General features: G+C 34.5%; 2 protein-coding genes and 1 long non-coding RNA gene across 4 annotated transcripts in view; 2 read left to right on the forward strand and 1 right to left on the reverse strand.

Moving 5' to 3' along the window:
* Positions 1–15,271, reverse strand: LOC120173175 (ADP-ribosylation factor-like protein 8a). Its single transcript, XM_039180421.1, has 6 exons — positions 15,155–15,271; positions 1,716–1,797; positions 1,598–1,630; positions 1,348–1,472; positions 364–525; positions 1–207 (listed from the first exon to the last, which is right to left on the reverse strand). The coding sequence occupies exons 1-6, from the start codon at positions 15,190–15,192 to the stop codon at positions 90–92; spliced, it is 558 nt and encodes a 185-aa protein (XP_039036352.1). The 5' UTR covers positions 15,193–15,271; the 3' UTR covers positions 1–89.
* Positions 9,302–21,384, forward strand: part of LOC120173184 — a 21,205-nt gene continuing 9,122 nt past the window's right edge. Inside the window, exons 1-2 of the long non-coding RNA XR_005521030.1 lie at positions 9,302–9,332; positions 12,384–12,387. This is a non-coding gene — a long non-coding RNA (uncharacterized LOC120173184). The remainder of the gene's footprint in view (positions 9,333–12,383; positions 12,388–21,384) is intronic.
* LOC120173086 (DNA polymerase kappa-like) overlaps positions 18,900–21,384 on the forward strand; it is a 4,881-nt gene continuing 2,396 nt past the window's right edge. Inside the window, exons 1-8 of one of the 2 annotated variants that reach the window (XM_039180371.1) lie at positions 18,900–19,069; positions 19,276–19,448; positions 19,545–19,718; positions 19,805–19,928; positions 20,019–20,119; positions 20,194–20,280; positions 20,704–20,799; positions 20,908–21,028. In XM_039180371.1, the coding sequence (XP_039036302.1) occupies positions 18,991–19,069; positions 19,276–19,448; positions 19,545–19,718; positions 19,805–19,928; positions 20,019–20,119; positions 20,194–20,280; positions 20,704–20,799; positions 20,908–21,028 (955 nt within the window). In that variant the 5' untranslated portion in view covers positions 18,900–18,990. Of the gene's footprint in view, positions 19,070–19,275; positions 19,460–19,544; positions 19,719–19,804; positions 19,929–20,018; positions 20,120–20,193; positions 20,281–20,703; positions 20,800–20,907; positions 21,029–21,384 lie in introns of those variants that run through there. The other variant, XM_039180378.1, reaches the window with a different exon arrangement.

Genomic DNA, 21,384 nt, shown 5'->3' on the forward strand with positions numbered 1-21,384 from the left:
GGCAAAGTCATATACCGAACACCCTCGACGAAGAAACAAGCAACCATAGCCGATTATAAATCACAAACAATGGAGAAACTTTTGTGACTTCAATTCTTCGATTTTGAATGCTTCACCAACCAATCAATCACCATATTGATGTTGGAAGAGTTTTTGCATGAGATCATAAAGCAACAAACCTCTCTATCTGTAATCGATTTCAGCCCCCTGCAGAGTCCACCAGAAAACATCAATGAAAAAAATACATTTGCGTTAGGATGTGGGGGAAATACACACAGAGAAAAAACAGATTCAGCTTTGGTTATGTCAGGTTACCGTTGTTTAAGCACTAAGGTTTACTTTTTTAACGGTGCACGCACTTACATTTTCTCAGTCAAATTCTCCTTAGACAAGGCTTCTGATTTGTCAATCTTGTTTCCCAGAACCAGTAGGGGAATGCCACTTAATGAGGGTCTACTTAACAGGTCATGCAATTCTCTTCTCGAAACAGATAAGTTATCGTTGTCAGCAGCATCCACAACATAACTGTATATTGCAGATATGCATGTTCTACCTGGAAGATATCATATAATCCATGTTTGCGTCTTACATGACAAATATGCAGATCTTGCAAGGCAAAAGGAAACTATAAGAGCGGGTGGTATGGAGTGGTGAGGTTGCCAATTGCAAAGTTTGTGGAAAGTAAACAATCAAAGCATATCCCTTAACGTGTTTAGGGCATGCTGGATATAAGCTCACCTGAGAACCAAGTTATATAGATCCTTCCCTAACTTCTCATTGCCCTCCACTACAGTTTTTGAACCATTTTTCATTCTTTACCTAACAATTTACTGATTTCTCATGAACTATTTTCACCTAACAATTTACTGATTGCTCATACATTTAGTTTATGATAGTGAACTGGAAGATAAGAAAATCAAATGACCATAAGTGTAAACTACGGCATCATGGAGAGGGAAGAGGAGGTACAAGAAAACAGACTTAGTTGAATGCTATCATAAGATGGACAGAGGACATTGTCTACAGATAGGCTTCTTTTTAAGAAAACAAGGTAAGTTCAAGACCAACAATAAGATGGAGGCAATTAGGATACGAACATTTATGAATTAACAAAGAGAACATTTTCTTGTGATTTCCAGTAGAAAACGATCACTGGAAAACAAACAAACAGGTTTTGTTTCTAGGAAACTTGAGATTAATATCCTTTAAAATCTAACCTGTATATTCTCATAACAATTATAATTTTGATATAGGAACAACTTTCTTTGAATAAAGACACATTAAACATCGTAATATTTTCCAAATTCATCCTATAGAGAGAATGGTCGCCAAAAAAGCATGATTTACTTGACAATAACTGAAACAGCCTGGCAGTATCTCTCCCACATGCTTCGAAACCTTGGTTGACCTCCAAGATCCCATAACTTTATCGTAACATTTCCTTTAGTTACCTTCCTCGTATTAAATCCTACCTGCAAACAAAAGAGATGTCATGAAAATAAAAAGTAACAGAACCCACCAAACAATAACTTGTGGCATGTGTATTACAAATTCTCAAGAATCAATGTTGGTATTGGCACTTTGCCAGATCACTTACCGTCGGTATTATATCTTCACTATATCCACCAGTCTTGAAGCAAGATACAGACAAAAGAAGTCCAGTTGTCAGGAACAAGCTAAAGAATAGGAACAAACTCACAAATACGTTCACTTACTGCAATGACATTGACAAGGGATGTTTTACCAGCATTCTGAAGGCCTACTAAAGATAGCTCCATTTCTTGCTTGAAGAAGAGACTACAAGAAAGAGAGAGAAAATATTAACTACTATGCAGGGAATTTAATCCAAAAAGAAAGGATTAATATGTACAAAGAAAGGTCAATCAGAAACCTGCATCAAGAGCTCGTCTAAACTTTGTAAGGCCTTCCTTGAATATACATAAAAAGCATGCAAAAAAGGAAAATGGCCAGAGGAAACAATATAAATATAGGGCTGCCTCACCCAATCACACCCCGCCTCTCCTAAAATTATAAATAAATAAAAAACCCTCTTGCCAGAACCATCAGGCACCACCAACAACTAAAGTCCTCCCTTTGCCACACTAGGTTAGAATTCCTTATTGCTTGGGTAATACATGACTGAAACTGCTCTTCAGCTACTTGCTAATTTGGACTTGAGAAGAAAACAAAGACGGAGGGCACTGAATGATTACCGTATTACGCCATTGAGGAAAAACATATAATGCAAAAAGCATCTGTTATTCTGTTAATCAATAACTAATTCAAGAACCTTGTATGTGATTAATTCTTCTAATTACGTCAGCAAGATACCCTATTAATCTTACTCACCTGTAACTTAGCTGTTGCTACCACCTAGAAGTGCAACTACCCCTTTCCCAACAACAATACCGGAGAAACTGGAACTCACCACAATTGACATTATTTTCTTATGTAACTCCAAAATGACACATACACGTATTTCACGTATGAAAAACGCCAAGCACATAGATTTGGATGAAAAAAACGACATCTTTCTAGCCGTCTTTTAACCAAACCAAGCACTTCACCATAATGGTTTAGAAACCTCACAGATATCTAGGCAATTACGTCTACAATCAACCAACCTAACCAGACATCAACAAATTAACACCTAACTATCACTTCAAATTTCAATCCACTCTCCAATCTACAAATTTTCTTGTAAGGCAACTATCACAGTGCTATCTGTTATAATTATATTATAAAAAAATATTGTTCCTATCAATAAATAATAGCGCATTAAAGGAAAGAAAAAACCAATAAACAACAAAAAAATAATTTCCACTGCAAAATCCAATAAACGAAAACAACCACAAGACATATATCCCACTCGATTATATACTTGATCCGAATCACCAATTTAAAAAATTGAAAGCGAAACTTGAAATTCAGTCATAAGTTATCTGTCATAACCATTTTTTTTTGTGAAACAATTAAATATTATTTTAAAAAAACGATTACGACTTTAATTTTTTTAAAAAATGGGTGATTTTGAATTGATTTGAATAAATTTGAAAAGAGTCGCCATCGACCTTTAGATTAGGCAGGTCGAATACCTAAAAACGTCTTTCAAAATAATTTTAAGAAAAATCATTTTTAAAGACAAAAGTGGTCTACGTTTACCAGAAAATCGATTTGATGGGTTCGGGAGTCGGTTACATGTGGGGAAGGATTAGCACCCCCACAGCGTCCAAAATTGGTACTGTATCGCTTACATATCGTCGTGATGATGGAAATTATAAATCGAATATAAAGTTAAATCACGATCCATTTATTGAAATTTAATCAATTTGCTTCGAGTTAATTATTTACAGAAAATTCTTTAACTCGAAAAGAAATATCGAAATTAGTAATCCTCCATCGGGAAAGTTAACTCGACTATTTCTTATCCATAAAGAATATTTCCCTCTTGATAAAATGCGAATCGAATAAAAATGAAATTTACGCTTGCATTCAAATAAAAATGAAATAAATATTAAAAAACACACATTACATTATTAAAATAAATTAATTAGTAAAATATAATCGACTTGTTGCAAGTTCCTATGTCGTTAAAATGCCGTATCGGATCGTACCACTTCGACCAAGTGGTACTTTCCACGCCCATTCTATGCATACGTGTTCTTGAAAATATAGTCGAATATTTCATATATAGATAAAAATATAATGAAAATAAATGTAATTGGAAATACAAAATAAAATATTTACATTACTAAAAAACATCATTTACATACTACAAACAACCAAATAATAAGTGCAATAAAATCATACATAAATGACTAAAATAAAATAAAAAAATATTATAAACCAAGATAATATTATCAAAAGGTAAATATTTGTAATTACAAGGATCAAAAGGAAGAAAAACAGAAACTTGATGTACTGAAATAGTAAATACAAGAATTTAAGGGAGTAAATAGCAAATACAGAAACTGAATAGGTTAAAAACAGAAGAAAAAGAAATTTAGGGACCAAAATAAAGAAATAAAAACTAATGGGACTAAACAGTAAAAACCAAAGTCTGAATTACAAATATTAAATAATACATGTATCAAAATGAAGATAACCCAAAAATAATATAGAGAACTAAAATGAAATTATTACAAACATTGGGACCAAAGTCAAGTATGACTATAATAACATTACATTTAATAATAGGACTAAAATAAAATATATATAACTGCAGAATACAATGTACAAATTTATAAAAATTAGCAACAGAGGATCTAGTGACCAAAATATAAACTATATGAACATGGTATACAAAATACAAAATACATAAACTGTAAGATTGACCAAAATGTAACATGCATAAATATTAAGGCCAAATTAAAATATCAACAGAAACATAGAGGGCCGAACAGTAATTAAATCAAATAATAAACAGTGACTAAAATGGAATATTTGCAAATATGATGGCTAAACTCAAACACCCACAAAATATCATAACACAAGAAATTAGGACTAGAATGGAAATACAGAAACATAAGTGCTCAAAATATAATAAAGCAAACTTTTCAGTATATGATTGAAATAAATAGATTACAACTGCAAGGGACCTATAGTGCGATTTACCCTAAATATATGAGAGACACGGGTGAGTTTCTCAACCTGCAGGGACTAAACACGCCATTAGCCCTTTAAAACTCTGAAAACACGGGAATGGGGTGCCCAAAACGGCTGCGTTTTGCTCCCCACCCAAACCCCCAAAACGGCTCCTCCCCTCATTGCTGCTTCATTTTAACAAATGAAGAGAGAGAGAGTTCCAGAGAACTCTCCCAACTCTCTCAAACAACGAGAGAACGGCCACGGTGGCCGGAGGCTCCCACGGCGGGGCCGACGGCTGCGCACGGCGGCCGGAGAAGTGAAAACGAGCCCAAACGAATCCTCTCTTCTCCCTTGAACCAGAACCTTAAACTTTATAGCCTAAAAACCTAGCTAGACCCCTAAATCTTAGGTTGTTACCTCTCGAAGCAACAAGAATCCGGCGACTCCTGGTGTTCCCAACCGCTTCGAACCCACGGTGAGATCTTCTCTCTCTCTCTCCTTTTGTTTTTATGCTTTGATTTTTTTCTCTTTCTGTCAAACCCGAATGGTCTCTTTTTTTTTTTGTTATCACCGCCTCCCCTCTGTTCTCTTTGTTCTTTCCTTTTATCTTGCTTTGCATGTTGATTTTTGCTTCGTTTGGTGAGATGATGAGGTCTATGGATAGGATTTGATTTCTCTGATTTGGGTGAATAAAGTCCAGATTTTTCGGGATTTTTGGGTGTTATTTTAATGGGTTTTCGGATTTAGGTTACTGTATATGATAAGTTGATATTGATTTGGTTTCTGTTGATTGTTTTTTTTTTTTACTGTTTCTATCACTGTTCGGCCTCTGTTAATGATGACGGCGACGATGAGATGGACCGGCAGCAGTGACGACGGCGGTGGGAAGTGCAACTTGGCTTGAGCGGCGGCGGCTGATGATGATTTAGGGTTTTGAAACCCTAATTTTGTTGGGTTATCATATGATGGGCTCGGGTTTGGGCCTTGGTTGGGCCTTGTTGTATTAGGCTTTGGCCTGCAAAAAAAAAAATATGTAATAATAAATAATAATAAAATAATAAGATAACGATAATAATAATAATAATAATAATAAAATAACGATAAAAAAAAACCGGACAAAAACGGGTGTCTACAGCTGCCCCTCTTTGCACATTCTTGTGTTAACAAGAATAGGGCAAAGACGACAAGAAAACACGTTTTTTGTCTGGTTCTCCTCTTTTTGGTTTGAAAAAAAAATGGATAGTTCTGTTGGTGGGGACGACACTGCTCATACGCAATGAAGAGGTCTGGTCATCTAAGGGTGACACGGCTCATACGTGATGAAGAGATCTGGTCGGGAAATGACACGACTCATACGCAATGAAGAGGTCTGGTCATCTAAGGGTGACACGGCTCATACGTGATGAAGAGATCTGGTCGGGAAATGACACGACTCATACGCAATGAAGAGGTCTGGTCATCTAAGGGTGACACGGCTCATACGTGATGAAGAGATCTGGTCTGGGGATGACACGGTTCCTACATGATGAGGACGGTTGGCCATCTAAAGGTGATAACACGGTTCCTACGTGATGAGGACGGCTGGTTATCTATGGTTGACACGGCTCCTACGTGATGAGGAGATCTGGTCTGGGGAATGACACGGCTCATACGTGATGAGGAGATCTGGTCATCTAAAGGAGTTATGGTTTCAAGAGAAACCAAATTAAAGATTTGTTTCAAAAGAAACAAACCCAAAGATGTTATGTTTCAAAAGCAACTGTCTCAAAAGAGACAAAATTTTGTTTCAAAGGAAATGACTCAAAGATTGTTTAACGGAAAACTGTCTCGAATGAGACAAAATTCGTTTAAAGGGAAATGATCTCAAAGATGTTTGTTTTGTTTCAAAGGAAACAGACTCAAAGATGGTGAATTTTGTTCCCAAAGAAACAAACTCAAAGATTTTCAAAATGAACATATTCAAAGATTTACTTCAAGAGAAACTGTCTCAAGAGATACAAAATTTATTTTAAGAAAAACAGATTCAAAGATTTTTTCAAAAGAAATTATCTTAAGAGAGACAAAATTTTGTTTCCAAAGAAACAGACTCAAAGATTTTTTTGTTTCAAAAGAAACTATCTTAAGAGAGACAAAATTTTGTTTCCAAAGAAACAAACTCAAAGATTTTTTCCAAAAGAAACAATCTCAAAGATTTTTTTTCACAAAATTGTCTAAAGAGAGACAAAACTTTGTTTCAGACTCAAAGATTGTTTAAAGGAAAACTGTCTCAAGAGAGACAAAACTTTGTTTCAAAATAAATAGACTCAAAGATTTTTCAAAAGAAACAACTCAAAGATATTTATTCAAAAGGAACAAACTCCAAGATTTTATTTAAAAGGAACTAACTCAAAGATTTTTTTTCAAGAGAAACTGTCTCAAGAGAGACAAAACTTTGTTTTAGAAGATTCAAATATTGTCAATTTTGTTTATGTGGAAATAATCTCAAGGGTGTTTTCAAAAGTGTTTATTTTGTTTCAAATGAAACAATTTCAGGATTTGTTAAAAGGGGAAACTGTCTCGTGCGAGATAAACCAGCTTTGAAAATCTCAAGTGATATTAATTTTGCTTTAAGTACAACAACCTTGAAATTTGTATTATGAGAGAAAATGATGTCTCAAGCGAGACGAAATTTGCTTTAAGATATAGTCTCAAATGAGACAACATTTGTTTTTAGAGAAATTGTCTCAAGCGAGACAAAGTTTGTTTTTGAGAAACGATCTCAAGTGAAACGACACTTTATTATTATATATTTTTTTTTAAAGAAAATAATCTCATAGCTCAAAGTTTGTCTATTGATTCCTGCATGTTGAGGAAACATCTTCAGAAGATCTGATTGTTGACTTCAGGAAGCCAAATATGTGGATTGCATTGTTCTTTCAGGTTGAAAACACCTGGTTATTTCCGAGCTCTTATTTCCTGAAAAGATCAGAATGATGCATTTTTGACTAACTATCTTGGATGTTATGATAGATGTCAATATGAAATTTATTTGATTTTTTTGTCCAATTTGTCCCCAAGTGAGGAGAAAAATGTCTTTAATATATATGATGATAAATGTTTGATGCAAATGTTATGTATTATGTATGTATGTGTATGTATGTTTTCTCAATCTGGAAGGAGAATTGTTGCGAGAGTAGTCTTCACTCTATCATTGATTCAATTTGTCTGTATTTCCACCAATGTGTACTCTTACTAACCTTGACCTGAGACCATTTGTTTATTCCATCGAATTTTGCCCTAAAATTTAGCTTCTCTTGCCCCAGCTTCAATCCTGAGCTTCAGAGGGATCTTCGTTGAATTCCAATATATGCCTCCCGAGAGACTATCTTGTTTGAAAATGTTTTTCTTCTTCTTGAATTTTCAAAATTTCGAAAAATATTGCCTCCTTCTAAGTTTCACAATTGAATCCAATCATAAAACATGAATTCATTGGATATCAAAAGAATCAAATGCTCTTTTAATCATTGATAGTTACAAATCTTTGACAAATATCAAGATCGACAGGTGGGTTTAGAGGTTGGCTACCTAAATTCTAAGGTGTGTTTCATCCATTGGTCCTCGTGAAGGTAATGACATACCCCTCTTTCTTGATTTGGCACTTTAATCGGAGGCGAACAAAATGACACAACTAGCATAGTTACTTGCTAAACTCTTTAGAACACTTTTATTTCAAGTCTCTGAAACCTTCCATTTGTTCAAGCTTCGTAGACTTTCCTAGTCAAGGTAGTGCAAAAATATCGATCTAAAAATGAGATTTCTGAGTGTTCGTGTGAGTTCGACTATAACAGGTGTTCCTCAACTCCCTTAGTCCATATTCACCGAAACTCCTTATTTTAGTAAATTTGATTTGATTTGCCATTGTTTGGCTAGCTGAATTCAGCTTTATTATACATATATTTTATAATTGCCTTTGTTCGGCTAGCTGAATTATTCATGTCGTCACAAAGTCTTCGACTTGACAACCACAGTGGAGCATACACCGGATTGCCAAGTACCCGATCAATGTCATGGTTTGAATGTAATCTATTCATAAAGCCAGGGTTTTCGAGTTTCCTCTATAACCAATTGCTTTAGCGGAATAGCTCAGCTTTATTGTATACATATATGTTTTTGTTTGTTTGTTTACGGATTCCATTTCTTAAGCTCGCTGAGGAGAACCTGTTATAGTCTCGGTGTTTGTTGAAGGTCAGCAAATCTCATCGTTAGAGTTCAATTCCCAAGCAACTGACCTAAACTAGATTCATCTACTTGACCATTCCATCTGAGAAGATTATGATCATCATTGAACGGCATAAACAGAAATAATAACTAATTAGTTTTGCAATCTCATGTGCTAGTTGCCCCATTTTATCCGCTCCTAACACATACCTGAATGCCAAACCCTTTGATTGACTCTTTATGTGAACAGAAAACTAGCTCGGTCCCTGCAAGAAAATGGTATGTATTCTGGTGTACCTCTGGATTAGGATCAAGGGGTCACTGTTTTGCAGGGTTCAATCTTGTCATTTGTCAAAGATTTACAACCTCAATTATTAAAATGCTTTTAATTAAAATGATATTCAAAGAATTCAAGATTAAAATTTGCTCATTGTCATTATTTTTTTTTTTTTTTTAAGGAAGTATTTTATTTACAATGTTCGGACGTCAAGTGACTTACAAAAATTTAAACATAAGAAGAACAAAAGAAAAACAAATTCAAACAAGATGTCATGCATGAGAATGCAACAAAATCTCCTGATGGATGCCCCGACCGACTTCCGATCAGAATGCCCCATTACACATTGAACGTTAATGTCCCTGAATCGATCAGATCTTGGACCTTGCACTTTAATGCCCTACAATTCTCAGTGGTATGCCCTGAGATCCCAATGTGATAGCTGCATATGGCATTAATATCATGGCCTTCAGGATATGGGTCAGTTCTTGGTTTGGATTGAACTGGAATCACCAGGTTGTTCTCAATTAGAGCTGGGAGCAATTCCTCATATGTCATCGGAATTGGATTGATGCATGTCTTTTTACGAAAATCATTATGAGACACGGTCCCCAGATTAATTAAATCCACTAGACTGACCTCAGCTCTTTCCTCAATGTCAGTATGGCTAGTACCACATATCTGGCCATTATTAATAGCTCTTTCAATCATTTCTCCACACATGACAATGTCAGAGAAACTCTTAGTGGCAACCCCTATCATGTAGTCGATATAAGGAGACTGTAATGTATCTATGAATATAGTGATGAACTCTCTTTCAGTCATTGGTGGATGCACTTGAGATGCAATATCCCTCCATCGTTGTGCGTACTGTCGAAAACTCTCATAATTCTTCATCCCCATATTCTGAAGCATTGTTCGATCGGGGGCCATATCAATCATGTGCTTGTATTGGCCCAGAAAAGCACTAGCCAAATCCCTCCAGGAGCGGACTTGAGAACGACTCAGTTGGTGGTACCACCTTGAAGCAGATCCAATCAAACTGTCTTGAAAGCAGTGGATCAACATCTGATCATTGTTAGTGTATCCAGTCATTCTTCGAATAAACATCGTGAGGTGGGCATTGGGGCAACTGGTTCCCCTGTACTTTTCAAACTCGGGCATCTTGAATTTGGGCGGGAGCATCAGGTCAGGAACTAGTACTAGTTCTGTTGCATCCATCCCGTTGTGAGAGTTTGGTCCTCTCATTCCATGGAATGTCTCTCTGCACCACTGTTTCAAATTATCTGGGATCTCGTTCTTGGCTCTTCTCGTCGCTAGGTAACTAGGAATCCTGTTGGGCGAGATAATTGGTTGCGAACTAGCCTGTGCTTTCACACATTTTACTGTTTCACGGGTTAATGAAATCTTTTCTTTGCCTTTTTCTTGGTCGAGCTCAGCCATCTTTGCTACCATTTGGTCAACTAGGTCTTTTTGGTTTTGTAAGATACGATCCACGGTGGTCTTTTGCATCTGCTCCATTTTAACCTCCCACTCAACTTGCATCTTTTGCAAACTCTCGTTCAGCTCTTTCTTTAATTCCTCAAATTTTGCATCCATTCTCAGTACTGTGTGAATGCAATTGCACAGTTAGAAGTGCTTCCTCAAAGTTTCCAGCAAGGTATGATTAATGCATGTAAACATGCTTAAATGAATGTTATGCAAAATGCAACGATGCAAATGCAAATACAGAAATGTGGATCCCAACGATAAATACCGTAGAACAATTCCCACCAGAGATAAAAAATTTCACATTACAAGACAGTCCACTTTACAGACATGTCTTCGCTTAGATGGTGAGCCTGGAATGGATCACTGCTTCATATCGGATCTTCGTCCTCAATAATGATGCCCCTCAAGCGCTCTGTAATCTGACTCCGTTAATGCCTCGGCTATGCTGAAGTTTGTGCTTCACTCCCTGATGGTTAACGATGGAATAATTGTGGATGAGAATCTACTGCTGGATTACTCCTTAGATCAGTGGATTATCATATCAGTCTCGAATGATGCACGATCTTCGAGAAAATCTCATTCTTGTACTCTGGACTTCTTTTTAGCCCTCGATGCATGTCTGTGTATGCGATCGCTTGATTGAAAACTTTTATCTCTTCTTGTGAAAATTTTCTCTCGAATATCCCCTTACGGATCAACACTTTTGCATTATGATGATGCAATGCAATGCAATGCAGATGACAAAATGACACAAACAAAAGAGAAGAAATAAGTTAGTATACACAAACAAAAGAGAAAAATAAGTTAGTATAAATAAGTTAGTACATGTAAAAATTGATGGATGGATAACACCTACCCCGTCATGATATCTACCCGAACATGCTTTCGATATATAGCAATCCTACCCGGATATGCTTTCTACCCACAATGATCTATTTTCAAGAAATTGGTCCTAACCGCATGGTATCTAGTTCGCATGCTTTTATTCGAAAAGAAAACAGATTCTACAAACTTAAAGCAAAAGATAAGGGTTTAGAAACGCTCATCCTTTGTGTACACCTATTTTGGGTACCTACTAACGGACAGAGGTTCGGTATGACTATATCTAGGGTGATCGTTCGACGGTTCACTATATGCTTGGTTTCGGCTCTAACGGAAAGAAGGGACTCGAATTGTCCTTGATGTCGGTGCCCCCTTGGGCTGCCAAACCCTCAATCCTCACCCATTACAGGTTTCAAACGGAACGAGTTCAATTCGAGGGGATTCACTGTCTTATACCCATACGAGGAATAAATTCCTACGAAGGTATAAGGTATGTATCCCATGAGTTATTTGCTAACACTCATACGAAGAATAAATTCTTACGAGAGTAAAGCATTCACCCCAACTAATTTGGATCGAAGCTCGTGTCTAGAGCTTATGTTATGCCAATGCGAGTGATGTGTGTGAGGAGGAACATACCTACCTTCGACCCAAAAGGAAAACAAAACAAGGAAAAAAAAGATAAAATCCTGACAAAGCTGAAAGTCAAAAATAAAATGTTAGTACGACAAAAAAACGAAGCAATTAAAAATTTCAATAAACGGATCATAAATTAACTAAAACAAGAAATCATAATTTCCACCAAGATGACAATATGTAAACGACATACAGCCTGACTCTCTAAAAAAGTCCCCAGCGGAGTCGCCAAGCTGTCATAACCATTTTTTTTTGTGAAACAATTAAATATTATTTTAAAAAAACGATTACGACTTTAATTTTTTAAAAAAATGGGTGATTTTGAATTGATTTGAATAAATTTGAAAAGAGTCGCCATCGACCTTTAGATTAGGCAGGTCGAATACCTAAAAACGTCTTTCAAAATAATTTTAAGAAAAATCATTTTTAAAGACAAAAGTGGTCTACGTTTACCAGAAAATCGATTTGATGGGTTCGGGAGTCGGTTACATGTGGGGAAGGATTAGCACCCCCACAGCGTCCAAAATTGGTACTGTATCGCTTACATATCGTCGTGATGATGGAAATTATAAATCGAATATAAAGTTAAATCACGATCCATTTATTGAAATTTAATCAATTTGCTTCGAGTTAATTATTTACAGAAAATTCTTTAACTCGAAAAGAAATATCGAAATTAGTAATCCTCCATCGGGAAAGTTAACTCGACTATTTCTTATCCATAAAGAATATTTCCCTCTTGATAAAATGCGAATCGAATAAAAATGAAATTTACGCTTGCATTCAAATAAAAATGAAATAAATATTAAAAAACACACATTACATTATTAAAATAAATTAATTAGTAAAATATAATCGACTTGTTGCAAGTTCCTATGTCGTTAAAATGCCGTATCGGATCGTACCACTTCGACCAAGTGGTACTTTCCACGCCCATTCTATGCATACGTGTTCTTGAAAATATAGTCGAATATTTCATATATAGATAAAAATATAATGAAAATAAATGTAATTGGAAATACAAAATAAAATATTTACATTACTAAAAAACATCATTTACATACTACAAACAACCAAATAATAAGTGCAATAAAATCATACATAAATGACTAAAATAAAATAAAAAAATATTATAAACCAAGATAATATTATCAAAAGGTAAATATTTGTAATTACAAGGATCAAAAGGAAGAAAAACAGAAACTTGATGTACTGAAATAGTAAATACAAGAATTTAAGGGAGTAAATAGCAAATACAGAAACTGAATAGGTTAAAAACAGAAGAAAAAGAAATTTAGGGACCAAAATAAAGAAATAAAAACTAATGGGACTAAACAGTAAAAACCAAAGTCCGAATTACAAATATTAAATAATACATGTATCAAAATGAAGATAACCCAAAAATAATATAGAGAACTAAAATGAAATTATTACAAACATTGGGACCAAAGTCAAGTATGACTATAATAACATTACATTTAATAATAGGACTAAAATAAAATATATAACTGCAGAATACAATGTACAAATTTATAAAAATTAGCAACAGAGGATCTAGTGACCAAAATATAAACTATATGAACATGGTATACAAAATACAAAATACATAAACTGTAAGATTGACCAAAATGTAACATGCATAAATATTAAGGCCAAATTAAAATATCAACAGAAACATAGAGGGCCGAACAGTAATTAAATCAAATAATAAACAGTGACTAAAATGGAATATTTGCAAATATGATGGCTAAACTCAAACACCCACAAAATCATAACACAAGAAATTAGGACTAGAATGGAAATACAGAAACATAAGTGCTCAAAATATAATAAAGCAAACTTTTCAGTATATGATTGAAATAAATAGATTACAACTGCAAGGGACCTATAGTGCGATTTACCCTAAATATATGAGAGACACGGGTGAGTTTCTCAACCTGCAGGGACTAAACACGCCATTAGCCCTTTAAAACTCTGAAAACACGGGAATGGGGTGCCCAAAACGGCTGCGTTTTGCTCCCCACCCAAACCCCCAAAACGGCTCCTCCCCTCATTGCTGCTTCATTTTAACAAATGAAGAGAGAGAGAGTTCCAGAGAACTCTCCCAACTCTCTCAAACAACGAGAGAACGGCCACGGTGGCCGGAGGCTCCCACGGCGGGGCCGACGGCTGCGCACGGCGGCCGGAGAAGTGAAAACGAGCCCAAACGAATCCTCTCTTCTCCCTTGAACCAGAACCTTAAACTTTATAGCCTAAAAACCTAGCTAGACCCCTAAATCTTAGGTTGTTACCTCTCGAAGCAACAAGAATCCGGCGACTCTTGGTGTTCCCAACCGCTTCGAACCCACGGTGAGATCTTCTCTCTCTCTCTCCTTTTGTTTTTATGCTTTGATTTTTTTTCTCTTTCTGTCAAACCCGAATGGTCTCTTTTTTTTTTTTGTTATCACCGCCTCCCCTCTGTTCTCTTTGCTCTTTCCTTTTATCTTGCTTTGCATGTTGATTTTTGCTTCGTTTGGTGAGATGATGAGGTCTATGGATAGGATTTGATTTCTCTGATTTGGGTGAATAAAGTCCAGATTTTTCGGGATTTTTGGGTGTTATTTTAATGGGTTTTCGGATTTAGGTTACTGTATATGATAAGTTGATATTGATTTGGTTTCTGTTGATTGTTTTTTTTTTTTTACTGTTTCTATCACTGTTCGGCCTCTGTTAATGATGACGGCGACGATGAGATGGACCGGCAGCAGTGACGACGGCGGTGGGAAGTGCAACTTGGCTTGAGCGGCGGCGGCTGATGATGATTTAGGGTTTTGAAACCCTAATTTTGTTGGGTTATCATATGATGGGCTCGGGTTTGGGCCTTGGTTGGGCCTTGTTGTATTAGGCTTTGGCCTGCAAAAAAAAAATATGTAATAATAAATAATAATAAAATAATAAGATAACGATAATAATAATAATAATAATAAAATAACGATAAAAAAAAACCGGACAAAAACGGGTGTCTACATTATCTATCAATTTTTTCGTTAAACATTAGCTCGGTCAGATTAAACGTGCAAATAAACACAATAATTAACAAAATTAAAATTTCTTTAGTTCTTTAGCTTTATTTTCTCGGAAATTAAACAAGGAAGAGAAACTTACCTTCGAAGCCAATTGAGAAAAGCTTCCCATAATCCCATCTTTCTTTCGAATGAGAATAAAATTCACGAAAATTAGGGTTTCAACTTTTAGCGGATAAGTTCCGTCGAAAAAAGAATTCCCTCGCTTCTTTACAAATGATTGAATTCCCTCGCAATTTAAATTAGAAGAATGTAATAATAAAGCCTTTTCCATTTATTATTTGGTTCAATTACATAAATGGTCCCCCGACTATAGATTGTTATTTTTTTGAGTTCTCTGACAATTAAAAGTTACACTCATGGACTATATGGTATTGTTTTTTCGAGTTTTTCTATTATTAAAAGTTACAAAATTGTCACACTATTATTCATATGTTTTAAATTCATCTTTTTCTGTCAACAAATTTGTGGTTGTCTGAGCTATACGTTAACTTGTTGATTGAGATATGATAAAAATTGATCCCATAACATTTTTTTGTATTTTATAGATCGAATATCCATTACATTATGTTGTTGAGTTAGTGTTTAAAACATTATGTGGTCGAGCCAATGCTTAAAAGCAACGAAAATGCTAGTAAACATCGTAATATAATTTTATCATATATCAATTAGTAGGTTAACGTCTAGCTCAGAAAATCGTAATTTTTTAACGAAAAAGAATGAATTTGAAACATATGAGTAGTTGTGTGACCATTTTATAACTTTTAATAGTCGGTGAATCATTTTGTAACTTTTAATAGTCGTGAGACTCGAGAAAGTAACACCCTCTAGTCAATGAATTTTTTTGTAACTTTTAATAGTCAAGAGACTCAACAAAATAGAACCCTATAATCGGGAGATCATTTGTGTATTTTACCCTTATTTTTTTAAAAAAGAATGTCTAATTATGAATGTAGCCTTTAACTTCTTAAAACTTAGAATTAATTCCTATACTTTTAACTTTTTATAATTTATCCATTTATACTTTACTAAACCAAAGAAATTAGTCTATTTATCAATAAACACTTGAATTTGAACAGTTTGTTTTTGTTAATTTATTTCATACAAATTGTTGAACATTGATTTCAAGATCAAGGATTTAAAGGCAAGGTTTAACGGTGTTATGAAATTGAATTAAATTCTCAATAAAGTATGAGAACCAAATTTTGATAATTAAAATTAGAGAGACTAATTTACCAAATAAAATTTAAAATAAAGGTTTAATTACAAATGTTTCTCTCTACTCCATAAAACTTAGAATTAGTCCCTATACTTCGTTTTCTTCATAATTTATTCGTTATACTTTACGAAACACAAGAAATTCGTCTATTTGTTGATAAACAAATAAATTTGAATGATTGATTCTTTATTACTTATTGCATATAAATAGTTTAGAGGCTGAGTTTTTTTAATCTTTTGTATATAAATCTTTAAATTGTTAATCTCAAAATCAATGATTTAATGAAGTAGTTTTAACAATATTATACAATTGGGCTAACTTCCGTACATAATTAAACACGAACAAAATCAACTCAATGATTAAAGAGATAGTTGTTATCGTTAGAGGTTTCATGTTCAAACACTAAAGACTGTAAAGGTGTTTGAGATCGAGAGACTCCAACCACGAATAGTTGTTTTCCAACGTGACATCGATCTAAGCATAATTTTGTTTTGTTTTTATTTCTGATATTATTGAAGTTGTTAGGACATCCAAAAACAGATCTCATGTAAACAAGGTTTGGTTTTGCAGCACCAAAAGGGTCTTGCGATTCATTACCTGGAAAGGAAAGAATCTTCTCAAGTATCTTCTTGTATTTCTAAGCAGTGCCTGTGTGATCTTTACTGTTTTCGGTTGTGCTGTACTCATTCATAGAAAGGGTCGTATTCGAATCGAGGTAATGAACCATTAGAATTATAATGTATAATACAATCAATTAATTACAGATTATTTTATCGCAGTAAAATCTGACAGATTAAACATTAACAGTAAAAGAGCTTCATGTTGTAATATTTACCTGAAAAACGTATACAAATTTCCTTTCTCAAGCTTAATAGCCTGGAACGAGTGGAAAAATATAAAATAATGGAATTAAAAGATTTATTTAGAATAAGCATTCATAAAACATATTATTCATTTCAGGGTGGATTTTGTAAAAAGAAAATTAAGAAATAAAAAAACATGCGAATAAGGATTTGACGAAGCCAGAAGCTTACACTGGCCCTTGTTGCGACTAGCTGGCTTGTTGTGCTTTGTGCTCAAAGTACACGAGTCACGTGTCTCAGGTTCGAGGGCGGGTATCCTCAAAGGGTAGAGTATACAATTGGTCTCTTATAAATTTAGAGGTATTATCAAATACCTTTCCTTTTGCACATTTTGTTGCAAACTAAATGGTGATTTTCTATTATTATTATTATATTATAATTAAGTCATTTTTCTTACGTCTTCATTGTTAGTTACAAATGCATAAAATAAGAAGTTTGATAATGGAAGAGATGTTTTCATACTATGTATAAATTATAAATTATTCTTTATATTTTATTGGTTTAATATAAAAATAAGTTTTCAAATTATACTAATTTTCTCATTTCAGTGTCTAAACTATTTTTTTGTCAATCTAGGTGCCTAATGTTACTAATGTTATCATTTTAAGTGTCTCGACCGTAACAACTATTAAAAAAATTATGTTATCTATCTCATGTCACGTTTATAGAATTTTGAAATTTTTATTTAAAATTAAAAATTAAAAATATATTAAAAACCCTAAAATTTTCTTAAGTCTAAACAAAAAACACTCAAAACATTAAAAACTTTAATTCCTAAATTCAAACCTCAGTCGTCGCTGCCACCACCGTCCTGATCGTTGCTGGTCATCAACGAACAACCACCTTAGTCGTCGCCTACTCTATTAAATCCCTAAAATATAAAACATTGAAATCCCTAAAAATCCCTATGATCGACTGTTACAGTCGATCTTTTGGTCGTTTGACCGACCGTGGCAATTGGATGTTTGATTACCTATTGGCCTTTGGCCGTTCGACAATTTGTGAAAAGATAAGGACGAAGCAGACATAAGTGGCAGTTTGCAAGGTTGACGCAACCTTAGTATTTTTTGTGCTCGAATCCAGGATCTTAAGAAATAACAAAAAATCATTTACCACAAAGGTTGCTTAGTTAATTCGATTAGAACTTAATTAAATTATACTATAAGTACTACATTTGTAATTTAGCATAATACAATTATTAATTTTAATCTGACTAAACATTATTGAACCTATAAATTATTTGTCGCTTTAATTTGTAACAACATAATAATTTATCGATACTTTAATAATACACATGACATTAATATTTTAATATCTTCTTAAATACAATGATTTATCGTTGAGGATACAACGCTTTTTTAATAATATGAAGTAATTATAAGATAAATTTATTCATAATTTTTTTATTATAACTCTTATAACACTAAATTTCGACTCATGTACCAAAACATCATAAATAAGCTAAAGTTCAATATTCAAAATAAAACAGTATTTTAAACTTCGTAAGAGAAAAAAAACTGATTTGTTAGAAAACAAATAAAGTTATTTATATAATTAACGAGCCAAAAGGGGCACCGGCCCTTGTTCCGGCTTGTTGGCTTTGGTGTGCTTCGGTCAGAACGCACAAACCACATGACCTTGGTTCGAGGGCTGGTGAGAGAGAAGAAGAGAACAAAGAGAAAGAAGCATAACAAAAAATAAGAGGTATTCCAAAATACCTTTACCCCCTTTTAATTTTTACTCCATTTATATTATTTTCCCATTTTTACACATTTTGGCGCTCTATTTCCCAAAAGGCTCTTCCCTCCGAGTCCTCTCTCCCTTCTCCAGCAAGCCATGGAAGGTAGCGAAAGTGCGAGCGATAAGCAGCGGCCATGGCAATCTTATCACACTGTTTACACCAACGCCAAAGCAGGTAATTTACTAACATCTTCTCTTTTCTTAAGTTCCGATCTATCATCAAATCGCTTCTCGCTTTCTCTGTTGTTCGATTTATAGGTATTTTTCAATGTCAATATGTCATTTAATTTGTTAACTCACCTCGAATTTTTCTTTCATTAACGGATAAATTTTGAAGATCTGATGACTGTTAGTTGAATTATTATTATTTTAAAATTTTAGGAATGGAAGGAGTTGATAAAGAGAAAGTCCAAAGAGTAGTGTATGAGATGAGCAAAGGATCGAAATACTTCGAAAATGAGGAGCGAAAAGAGGCCTTCATTCGGCAAAAAATAGAGCATATGCGAGTTCGTGCTGCGAAGCTCTCCGCCGCAGATTTATCTCATTATCAAAAGGTTCTTTTAAGTTCTACCTTTCTTGTAATCTATTTATACAAATTGCGAAATTTGGAAATTATGTTTAGGTAGATAAATGATTTGCTGTTTTCTTAGGTTGCGGAGAAGAGAATATTAGAGCTTGAAGCTACACGTGAGCTTTCTAGGATTTGGCTACATGTAGATATGGATGCATTTTATGCGGCCGTTGAAACTTTGAGCAATCCTTCATTGAAGGGTAAACCAATGGCTGTTGGTAGTATGTCTATGCTTTCCACTGCTAACTATGAGGTCTAAATCGCTTTACACGATTAACTTGTTAAAATCTGATTTGTTGCTGGTAAAATTACTCTTGCTAAGTTTCATTCACTCTGTAGGCTCGCAAATTTGGTGTTCGTGCTGCTATGCCTGGATTCATTGCACGTAAATTATGTCCGAACTTGATATTTGTTCCCACAGATTTCAATAAATATACTTATTACAGTGGTTTAACTAGAGAAGGTTAGATATTTTGCTTTTAACAGAGTTCTTGATGCATATTGGGGTTTTGGTTTGCTGATATTTTATATTGCACATGTTTCTCCATGTTAGTTTTTCGGAACTATGATCCTAATTTCTTGGCTGCCAGTTTGGATGAAGCTTACCTTGATATTACTAGGGTTTGCAAAGAAAGAGGCATTACTGGTGAAGAAGTAAGTTTGAATTAGTTTTTCTGACTGTTTAAGTGACTGGCTTTTAAGCTGATCCTGTCCTCCTATATGTTTAGATTGCTGAAGAACTCAGATCTAGAGTACATGAAGAGACTGGTTTGACATGTAGTGCGGGAGTGGCTCCAAATCGCTTACTTGCTAAGGTTGTCTTGTGTGTTCTTGGCAAACCGTTGCTGTTGGCAAGTTGCATTTTCAAATTGTCAACACAATAATTTTTGCTATTGTTACATTGTCAAACCAAAATTGGAATATTGCATATCATGCAGAAAATTCTAAAATTTCCCATTGGAAGTTGTTTCTTCAAGTTGTTGCATTCATCAGTGATGTTGGATAGAGAATAGAGACAGGACAATTCTTTGTTGTTGACTGTCGACTTGTTTGGATTTTATTTATTGGCATACATAATATTTCAAATTCAATTTGCTTGTCAAAGTTTCTTCTTGCTAATCAAATAATCAAAAGCAAAGCAATCTAGCAGGACATTTCATATTATTGTTACAGCTAGTTGTTACACCTTTCTTTATTGCCCATTCTGATTGTATTGTATCCCCCCTCCCAACACACAGGTTTGCTCAGATATTAACAAGCCAAATGGGCAGTTTGTTTTACCCAATGACCGCATGGCTGTTATGACATTTATATCCTCGCTTCCTATTCGAAAGGTATTCATTGATTGGCCAATCTTGAACTCTTGTTTCAGAATTTTTATTTCTGATCTGTTCATGATGTCTATCTGATACAACTGGACATTGAAAAAACTGGGTTTGCAGATTGGGGGTATAGGCAAGGTCACGGAAAATATTTTAAAGGGTGTTCATGGAATCAGCACTTGTAAAGAGATGCTGCAGAAAGGCAGTTTCCTCTGTGCCCTATTTTCTCGTTCTTCAGCAGGTTAGCATAATAATAAGGTGTCTCTCCTGTTAAAAAATGAGTGATTATGATAGGAAATTGTATGGAACTGCACATATGGTTGGAAATGGGGATAATCCTCCTGCATTGTCTTATTGCTACAGTTTACTGGATCAAGATCAACATGCCAAAACCTAGTGAGTCCAGTTGAGGTTCAGTTTTAATTAGAGCTGTCTGTATGAATATGACTGTATCATTAGGCAGTCATAGTACATATTACCATCACCTTTTCTGATAGATGCTTGATTTGAAGTGATTTTGTTATAATCATCAGGTGTAATTAATATGGAGTTCTGTTATAATTAATCTAAATATTAGTGAGCATGATGTTTCTAAGT

The sequence above is a fragment of the Hibiscus syriacus genome, unplaced genomic scaffold, assembly GCF_006381635.1.
Source record: "Hibiscus syriacus cultivar Baekdansim isolate YM2019G1 unplaced genomic scaffold, ASM638163v2 tig00003041_pilon, whole genome shotgun sequence".
Classification (NCBI taxonomy): Eukaryota; Viridiplantae; Streptophyta; class Magnoliopsida; order Malvales; family Malvaceae; genus Hibiscus; species Hibiscus syriacus.

Excerpts from the sequence above, each read along its gene's own strand:
- LOC120173175 (XM_039180421.1), bottom strand. The coding sequence starts at position 15,192 with ATGGGATTATGGGAAGCTTTTCTCAATTGGCTTCGAAG. Across the intron at positions 1,631-1,715 it reads CCCTTGTCAATGTCATTGCA|ACTGGTGGATATAGTGAAGA; the intron begins GTAAGTGAACGT and ends TCTTGCTTCAAG. Across the intron at positions 1,473-1,597 it reads GTGAAGATATAATACCGACG|GTAGGATTTAATACGAGGAA; the intron begins GTAAGTGATCTG and ends TTTTGTTTGCAG.